Raw genomic sequence first — 10126 nt, 5'->3', positions numbered from 1 at the left:
ATGACATTGTTCGTTCCTATCTGCTAGTTCATGTACGTTTAACGTGCCACATTTTACATTTTACGGAAGATAAGCTATGCTGAGAATCCTGAGCACGAAAAAGACACAGGTGCCTTACGAGGCGTCCGCCTTACCCCATGAGAAGGGGCGATTAATCAGCGCGCCTTGCGCTGCGTACGGGAGACGCGGACGAAGACCGAAACTCAGGCACATGCTTCCCCTTGGCCCCGATGACTCTGAGCCACTGGCGCTCAAGGCGTTCCAAACTGACCTCGGTGGGAGGTTGTGAAGGGGATGGCAACACCGTCTTGGCACGCTTAGCGGCGCCGAAGGTGTCATCTTGTGATGCCCCGTCATGCTGGATTGGATCCTCTTCGGCGTTCATTGCAGAGGCCTGGTCGACGGCATACCAGTCGCGTTGCTCACAGAACCTTGCTCGTTCGGCATCTCGCACGATGATGTTTTCATGTTTCCGTCACAGACGTTTCCTCGTTCACCAGACGCACGCTTCTTCCTACGGTCATCAGGGGCCGTAGTTTCAGCTTCACCGATGTCCATGATGTCCTGTTTATAGTCACAGTCCTCTGAAGCCGCCCCTATCACATTGGCGCACGTGCGTATGCAGTCCTCACGGACATGACCACAGACGCGGCACTTAGTGAAGCCAGGCGTCTGGCAGTCGCGGCGGAATGACCGCATCTGTGACACCGGAGACAAACAGTTGTTGTACTAGGCACAACCACAAGCACGGAGCCCCCGTAGTACTTGAAAAGATGCGGTAGCTCCTCCGCCGTGACCCCCTCTTTAAGCACCATTCTAGCGACAAGTATTGTCGACTCCGCTGATTCAAATCCCTAAACATTCCATTCCTCATGCCGAGTCTCGATCACTACAAACTCTCTCAGGACCTTCCGAACGGTCTCACTGGGTATGCGAAATGGAACCCAGTGAATCTTCTCCTTGATCTCCTTACGACAGCGGTCAATAATGGGACAATAACCGTCTTTCACACTCAGGCCCCCAGCCGCAAGCACAGCGTCCTTCGCCTTCTGGCAGCAGAACCTCACGAGCCAGAGATGGCTAATCTGGTCAGCACTAATGGCGCTGATATCGTTAAGGACGCCGGCATCTCCTAATGGCTGAAGAAAGTCCTCTATTCGACACGGACGCTTCCAGGTATCAAGAAAACACACAAACGCATACCTTCATCAGCTGGTAGCGACGGTAGCGGAAAGCGATAACCAGGGGGATGTCCACAAACCGCTTCATACCTACCAACAAAGGCCGTTGCGACCAAGGTTACTAGAACCAACTCAGTTTCACAGCTCCCCATACCGCCCAGCGGAGGAGTGTGTCCCAAGCGGCGGTCGCGAGAACTAACGGCGCTGCATTAGTCTTGCTCCCTGCCGGGCGCATCGTCTGCTACACGCTGCGCGGAAGCGGGGAGCGGCCGGCACATATGAGGTTTTGGTGAGCTGCTTTTGCGGTCTACATGGCTGCACTTCCATTACGGCAGCTTTTGCTTCGAATCTGCGTGTTATAAGGACTAACTCGCCACGACGTTGACAGAGCATTTCTTGTGATATCTCGTATCTCCGCATGAGCTTTGAGTTGTGGCCCCTCACAGAACTTCATTTCATCGACCTGCTTCAAAACAGCTTCTACATCAGAAACACGCTCAACGTGATATGGTATCTTGTGCAGTTTGCTGTACGCGTTCATAGTACATGATATCCGCTCATGACTCACAATGGTCTTCTCAACAAGCAAGTTCCCCTGCACTAGACGGCGAGTGTAAAATATGCCGCATCTTTCGTCGGTTTTGTCATCACGAAAATATTCGAATTTCCACTGCGTTGTCGGTAATGCTGCGGACTCAAGACGGTCAAGATTAAAATCATTTTGTGCAGCGCAGCTGTGCCGTTCGGAATGCACTGATGCGCTCTCCGAATCCTCCAAGTTACCTCTTGGCACTGCTGTCGCGACACACTGGGCACCGCGATCCATTGGAGGCTATCTCTTCGGCGTAGTGCATTTCGGCTTTGAGATATGCGCCGGCCATGAAGGAAACAGCCTCGGGTGCCAGCATCCATTTTCCTCTTTCCAAAAGCACTTCCTTACCCTCCACTATATGGCGATAGTGCTTTAGAAGGTCTTCTTCGAAATTTAGATGGCTAACTTTGCATTTCGAAGTCAGTTTGCGATCCTTTCTGTGAAGTGCACGCTCCCATCCTTTAAACTCGATGTGGCCTTTCGGCGGCCCGAAGAAATGACGGTCCGTCGAGTGATCGTTGCGATACCCGCTATTGCACCCCGGTGCAAAGCATGTTGGCATGAAGAGGCCCGATGTCACAAAATACAAACAAAAATAACTGAAAAACAGACGACGACAAAGCGCCTGTCGCGAGCGCGCTTTAAAGATCACGGCGCACGCCAGACCGTTGTTCACGAGCCTAGTGAATGTTTTCGCTTCAAAAGGGCGCAACAGGGCCAGCAACCAACGTCTCCGCTTCGGCGGACGCGGTTACTGTGACGCGCTTCTTTTCTTTCTCTGTTGCTGTTATGTTAATATGTAAATAGTTTTATTACCAGTGTACCTCTCCCCCTGTCCTTTCTACTATCCCCTCACCTCTTTCATTTCACTCCTACACACTGCTTGCTAGCCTTTATTTCTGCTGCCCCAGCTCAGGTGCCTTTAGCAGCGATGGCAGATGGCAGCGCGTCCTAAAGCCCCTCGATAGCGCCTCCCACTCGTCTCGGTCGGGCGCAGTGGGACCCTGCCGGAACGCACGAATCACGCTCTGAGCGGCGAACAACGCAGCGCACATCCAAGGCGCGTTCACCACGAAGCTTGCAGCTTGCTGCCCGTTTGTTCGGCGCGCAAGCTATGGTGGCGTTCGTGACATCGGATTTGTTGCGGGGCCTACTAGAGACTCCGAGCGATTTGTCCAACGGGCAATGCGTCGCGCCGAACGCACGATGGCATTCCGCGGACTCGCTGGCAGGCTGCGACACGGTGTCGCGTTCCATTCTTAACGGCGAAGCTTAAGCGTGCTCGATCTTTTTTCATGACACTATTTCGGTTTCATCAACCGAACGGTGATTTCAGTCACATGAAGGACAAAAAAGTTGGCAGAGGGCTTAGCTCGGCCAAGATATACGTAGCGTGAGCAGTGGCGTCACGTGGCTCTGCGCCAGCGAGGCGCGCCAGCTGTGCGCAGTGACGTCACTCGCTCCTCGCGCATGCGCTATATGGTAGACGGAGGGAACACGCTAAACGGCGAGACTGGCCAGTGTAGCTCACGCTACAAAAACTGCATGATAAACACTGATGCATAGTTGCTGATACCAGCCTGCTTCAAGGTCTTGGATCACAATATAGGATGTATCGGCAGTTTTATTCTGGTTGTTTCATGCCTCACGTGACCTAAGCACCAATTCCTCACCACAGCCATCATTCTACTGGTGAAACAAACCAGAACCACGTCAGGAATGAACTGATTGATAAATTATTCAGCGGTGCTATACGTTTACGTCACAGGGTCATCCATAAGTACGACCGAAAGCAAAAAATCGAGCTTGGCAGATGACTGGCCCAGCATCAGCTTCCAAGGATTAAATGACTGGCCCGAGCTTGGCCGCCTTTCGAACCGTGCTTAGTTTTTGTTCCTGTCCATTCATTTGCCGGTGATCGGCACCTCCCTGGCAAGGGGCATCGGGCGAGCGTCGTGGCCGTGCCCCCTATTGAGTGCTTTTTTCTGGCATTCAGTACTGTATAGTGTAATTCAATTATAACTGATTTAATTTACATTTCTCAATGCCTTGTGTCATGCAAAATGAAAAAAAAAAACGCCTTATAGTTTACCAGCGCCACCTGAGTAATTCCACTCACGTTAGCAATGGTACAAATCACAACGATCATTCAGTTTGAAACATTTTTTTCCAAATCTATAAACAGATCCGGACATACATAGCATAAAAGTATTCAAGAGCCATAAAACTTACTGCCTCCTTTTGCTACGACCACCTCCCTGTCTTGGGCCCCCGTGCGCCACTGTTTCACCACTGCTCCAATCGTAGCTTCCCAGCACCACGCTGACGCATCATCACTGACGGAGCATGACGAGCAGGCTGCCTCGACACCACAGTGCTTGTAACTGTCCGATGACACACCATAAGCCACTTGTCCACTGTCTGCCACAAGATGGCTTAACAGGCGTTTGTTCTTCGCACCAGGCTCGCGCGATGTAGGGGTTCTGCGCCCAACACACGTTGCAGGGGGCTCCAGTTGACGCGAAGTGGATGGCCTTGCTAGTAATTCATTTCCCTCCAAGTTCAGCAGCTGAACACAGGAGTCAACACGCAGTTTCCTCTCCCGGCGGAACTGCCTATCAGAGGCTTGTCTGGCGCTGTGACTTAGAAATGGCGCGAACGTGGTGTCATCTGTAACAAAAACGAAAAGAAAACCGCGAATATCCACAGCACGGCTAAACCTGACATTTACATCTGGCGATGGAAGGCTGGACGGCTTGGCTTCCATTAGGTGAATGAGACAATTGTCCACCCTGTTCTTCTGCGCTTCGGTCGCGATCGTTTTCGTGGCGTTTCTGGTGTTGGCGTTCAGTCCGCGCGTCCATTCCTCAATATCGGAGATGGGCGCCGAGTATTGCCTCGCCTTTCTGACGGACCGGAATTCTGCCTAGTCGGACCACTTGAATTCCTGCTTGTGTCGTGTGGGCTTATCGGAGGTCGGTAGGACGATCTCTAGAATCTTATGATGGCTGCCGAAGTCGGCCGCCGTGTTTTTTCAGGTGGCGACCTTGGCGTTCTTTATCAAATTGAAATTGGGCATGGAATTGGTTATTAGTGTGAGGTCGAGGTCTAGGGAATCTCGCCAGTTTTGAAGCGAAAAGCTTCACTACGCGGGCCAGAGCCGAGCTTCGCGTGAGCCGAACTGGTGAGTTATGCGCATGCGCGAAACCGAGAAGACGTCACGCGCCTCGCTGGTGGTTGCTCCTCGCCGCAGCCGTCGCCGACTTCGTCGCCTGAACTTTCGGCGCAGGCGCGCTACTGCGCAGTGCATCGGCTCATCCTTGTCGCTACGACTGCGCGCTTCGCCACCTTGCCCACCGTTTGACCTTTCGTTGCAGCCACGTGTTGCCCGCAGCGCTCCTTTCCGCATTCCTGCGGGCAGTTTTAACCGCGCCGAGTTCCGTCTCCTCCTCCGCCTCCGTACAGGCAGTGTGTGGACGGCCGAACGCCTCCACCGTTGTCGTGGTGCTCCGAGTTCATTGTGCGCGAACTGCGACAGCCATGACGTCAAACCAAGCATAACTGAAACTTGCCGCTTGTATATGCGGGCTTAACCAGAGCTAAGCCACTGCCTAATTTGTTTGCCCTTGACCGTCCTATAGCCCCCAGGTGCTGTATGGGGCGTTAAAAGTACCTACAATCACGAGGACGTTCTTGCCGACTTGGCTCGACGCTTTCTTGAAGAGAGAATGGAAGCGCTGCTTCTGGTGAGCGGGATTACTGTGGAAATTGAGGACATAATTTCTTTCCTAGATTTGTTCGGTGTTAGCTGGACGAAAAGGTGTTCAATCGCGACTACCTTCTGTTCGTGGAAGATTATCCTCATCGTCTTACCAACCAGAGTGGCCAACCCCTGCCTTCTACCGTGGCGAAAAGTTCCATGTAACCAGGGATGGATGCCGGCGTGTGTAACGTTGCTTACAGTAAAATGTTGTCCGGTCTACGTATCGCGTTTTGAGCGTGCTGTTCAGAAACGGCTTCTTACTAACCAGTCCTCTGCAATTCCGCTGCAATATGGGGATTCTTTGTTTTTCATTGGGGTGCCCCTCTACACTGTTAGCAAAAAAACACCCAAAAGGGAGTAAATGGCTTGTCCTCTAACGCACACCCAAAAGGAGGTTTTTTTACTCTATATATATGGTGTTTGTTATTTACTCCCTTATATAAGGGAGTTATTAAGGAGCGAAAAGGGAGTAAAATTTTTACTCCCCATATGGTATTTTTGGGGTGTTGTCACGGCTCCGAAAGGAGCGCGAGGCACCTTCCCGAGCCGAGGCAAAGGGGTTGGAGCTTTGACGCCCAGCGGTAGCCGGTTTATGTTCAGCGTCGCGAATGAGGACAGAACCACGAAGTCAGTCTCCGAAAATAAGATCTATTCTCAGTATCAACCGCAGGAGACTCAGACGCAAGCATTTACAAAAAAAGTGAAAATAACAAAGCACAATAAGTAATGGACAGGAAAACTAGTAATTGCAAATACAACAGTCAAATTTGAACTAACAGGTTACATGCAGGTTGCACACAGACATCGAAAATTACAAAATAGGAGTGAAGGGAAAGTTCACAGTCAATTAGGAAACGGTCCAGCGAGCGCGGCGGCAGTCCACTCACAAAGACGACGCAGAAGGGGAGCTCTCGAAGGTGACGGTCCTTCCGGAGTCCTGTGGCGTTCTTCGGAGTGCGGTGCGGCGGCGGCTCGGGGAGTCCGGAGTGCTCGGAGGCGAGAGGAGCACTACTGTTGTGTCCGACTCGGGTTCTTGTCCAGCCGTCGGTTGTCAACGCACACGGCACTCCCTCCCATCCAATAATTCACTCTAAGGGACAGCCCCCATAAAACAAATACCTATAAGCGCACCAAGCAGTCGATACACAAAGGACGGAGCACGTAGGCTCCGCTCCTTCCACTATGCATGGCCGCCATTTTGAGGGTGAAAAAAAAGTAGGACAACCAAAAGAATGGTCACGTACGCCAACATCTTCTGTCCTGCAAGGGGGCACCTTGCAGGCGAGGAAAGTTAAAAAGTTGAAAAGGAAGCCCAAAGCTTTGGGCCTGTTAGGGGTGACTTTGAGCTCGAAAACCTAACACATATACACAACAAGCCGGGTGTGCTTCCCCGCTCGCGCACTGCGAGGGGTCTGCCTAACTGGACGGAAACTAACACGCGAAGACGACGCGCACGTACTCGCGCTCTTGCGACGATCGACCAAGGCACAGAGATACAGGATACATTGACATGTGATATCAACAAACTCTAGAACTTACAGATGCTTAATTACCAGAAATTGAGAATATACAAATGCGTACCACTTTTGTGACACGGCCCCCCACTTTCAGCATATTATGGAATAATATTCTTAACTAACAAAACGTGGCACGCAGGCCAACACAATGCATGTAGATGCAATATACCATAAGTAGCACATAAAACAACACATAGGAGTATAACCCGATATTCCACGATGCAAGCAAGATCACATGGAATCTACAACCGGCTAAGGTAGTCCGCCCCGACGTTCTGACTACCCTTAATATGTTGTACGCGGAAATTATACTCCTGGAGGAGCAAACTCCAGCGAAGAACTCGGCTGTTCAGTTGCCTACTGTTCTGGATATAGGCCAGCGGCTGGTGATCTGTCTGCACTAGAAACTCGACGCCATATAGGTAGGTCGAAAACTTTTGTACTCCCCAGACCAAAGCAAGGCACTCTCGTTCGATAGTGCTGTAGGCTACCTCCCTAGCCAGCAACTTTCGGCTTGCATACGCGATAGGGTGTAGCGTTCCCTCGTACTGCTGTAGGAGCACAGCGCCTAGGCTAGTGTCGGAGGCGTCGGTGCGCAGCACGAAGGCCTCTTTGAAGTTCGGCAGCCGCAAAATAGGGGGATTAGAGATACAGTGCTTGAGCTTGCGGAAGGCGTCCTCGTGCACGGGTTCCCATTTCACAGCGTTGCTTTTGCCCTTCCTGGTCAGCTCGGTGAGGGGTGCGCTTATCTCTGCATAGTTGGGGATAAACTCCCTGTAATAGCCTGTCAATCCCAGGAAAGCTCGCACCTGGCGCTTTGTCTTTGGTGGCTCGGCCGCTTGTATTTTATCCAGAGTTTTTCCCAGGGGCGCCAGTTTGCCTGCTCCGATTCGGTGGCCGAGGAAATCAATTTCTGTCATCCCCAGTTCACACTTGCTGGGTCGCACCGTGAGCCCGGCTGCTTCGATTCGGCCAAAAAGTTGTTGTAGTGCGGCAATGTGTTCCTGCCAGGTCGAGCTGGCGACCAGTATGTCGTCGTAGTAGTGTTCTACTCCAAGAATGCCACCAACCACCTTGCGCATAAGTTTGGCGAAAACTGCGGGCGCCGTCTTGATGCCGAACGGCATGAAGCGGAACTGGTAGAGCCCCGACGTAGTGGAAAACGCTGTTTAGCCTTGGCGTCGTGAGACAGCGGGATCTGCCAGTATCCCTTTACGAAGTCCACCTTGAAAAAATATCTCTTGTCTCCCGCCGTGGCAAAAACGGTATCGGCTCTGGGCATAGGCTCCGAGTCTGCGACGAGAACGTCATTCAGCCTCCGAAAGTCGATGCAAAGGCGATTACTTCCATCCGGCTTTTTGACCAGGAGTACGGGAGAGTTATATGGGGACACGGATTTCTCAACTATTCCCAGCCTCTCCATTTCTTGCACTTCGCACTCGATACCTTGCCGGGTTGCGAATGGTAGAGGGTACTGCTTGACGTGAACTGGTGTGGTTGTCGTAAGCGGGAGGTTGCACTCCATCCATTCAGTTTTGCCGGGAACATTAGAGAAAATAACCGCGTGCTTCTCCATTGTGGACAAAAGGAGCTGTTTCTTCGCGGCATCGAGATGTGGGGATAGTTTCACTTCTGCCACTCCCTCTGTTTTCTCAAACTCTGGAACCGGCAGCTTACTGTCCTCATCCGTTTCAATCAGGCTACTGATCACCAGGCACAGTCTGTTGGCGGGTGCGTCTCCCCTCTCTTCGTACTTTTTTAGCATATTTGCGTGAAAAACCTTTGACCCGCTAGCCGTCTCAATGGCATAATCTGCGTCTCCTTTCTTGGCGATGACCTCGAAGGGGCCCTTCCACTGCAGCAGCAGCTTGTTGCTGTCAGTTGGGAGCAGCACTAACACCTTGTGGCCAGGTTCGAAGTTCCGGTCCTTCGCCTTACGGTCGTAGAACTTCCTATAACGAGTTCCCGCCCTTTCAAGTTCATCATGCGCCAAACGACACGTCTCTTCCAGTCTGTTTCGAAGGTCGAGTACGTGCTCGTAAGTGGTCTTTGCCTCTTCATCTAGGCTCTCGTTCGTCCACACCTCCTTTAGGATAGCCAGTGGCCCACGCACGTGTCGGCCGTAGAGGAGCTCAAACGGCGAGAAACCCAGGCTGGATTGGGGAACCTCCCGGTAAGCAAAAAGAAGAGGGGATAGGTACCGATCCCAGTCTTTTGGCTTCTCAGCGCACATTCGCCTCAGCATCATCTTCAATGTGCCATTGAACTTCTCCACTAACCCGTTAGCCATGGGATGGTATGGAGTGGTGTGAAGTTGGTGGATGGAAAGCAGCCGTGCCACTTCCTTCATCAATTCTGAGGTGAAGTTTGTGCCCCGGTCGCTGAGTACCTCTTTGGAGACACCGAATCGCGAAAACATCGCCATCAGAGCTTCGGCAACACGCTCGGATTCTATGCTTGGCAAAGCCACTGCATCCGGGTAACGGGTGGCATAGTCGATCAGCGTTAAGATGTATTTATTGCCCTGTTTGGACGGAGGGTAGATTGGCCCGACGATGTCAATGGCCACCCGTTTGAAGGGGGTGTCAATGATTGCTGCCTTCCCAAGGGGAACGCGTGGCACTCTCCCCTTCGGCGTGGTTCGCTGACAAATGTCGCATGATGCGACGAATCTCTTGACATCCGCCGTGATGCCAGGCCAGAAAAACTCCTCTAAAATGCGCTCTTTTGTTTTCTGGGCACCCAGATGTCCTGCCATTACGCTGTCATGAGCCGTCTTGAGCACGGTTTCTCGGTGCCGCTCGGGAACGACCAGCTGTCGCACCTGTCGTCCGTCCCTCTCCGTGTAGCATCTGTACAAAAGACCGCCATCCTTCCTGAACAGAATGCTGCTCTCACCATCCCGACACCTTAATTGCTTGTCGATTTGTGAGAAGCACGATTGCAGTGATCGATCCTTTTCTTGATCGGCTGCATAGCTTTCGCCATCCCCGAATTGCCCTTCAGCGTCCGGAGTGCCGAGTTTCTGAAATTTCGGGGGCCCCTTTTTGGCCTGAGCGCGAGTTACTACGGC

The 10126-nt window shown here is 52.1% G+C and overlaps 1 protein-coding gene across 1 annotated transcript; it reads right to left on the bottom strand.

The window, feature by feature from the left end:
- Nucleotides 1–381: 381 nt before the first annotated feature.
- On the bottom strand, nt 382–9811 carry LOC149344012 (uncharacterized). The gene is made up of 4 exons (XM_089547124.1): nt 8731–9811; nt 7415–8218; nt 1204–1271; nt 382–699 (listed from the first exon to the last, which is right to left on the bottom strand). The coding sequence occupies exons 1-4, from the start codon at nt 9809–9811 to the stop codon at nt 382–384; spliced, it is 2271 nt and encodes a 756-aa protein (XP_089403250.1).
- Between the last annotated feature and the right edge of the window lie 315 nt (nt 9812–10126).

The sequence above is a fragment of the Amblyomma mixtum genome, chromosome 5 (genome assembly GCF_055824585.1).
Source record: "Amblyomma mixtum isolate Tamu chromosome 5, ASM5582458v1, whole genome shotgun sequence".
NCBI lineage: Eukaryota > Metazoa > Arthropoda > Arachnida > Ixodida > Ixodidae > Amblyomma > Amblyomma mixtum.
This window is presented reverse-complemented; position numbering and strand designations above follow the sequence as displayed.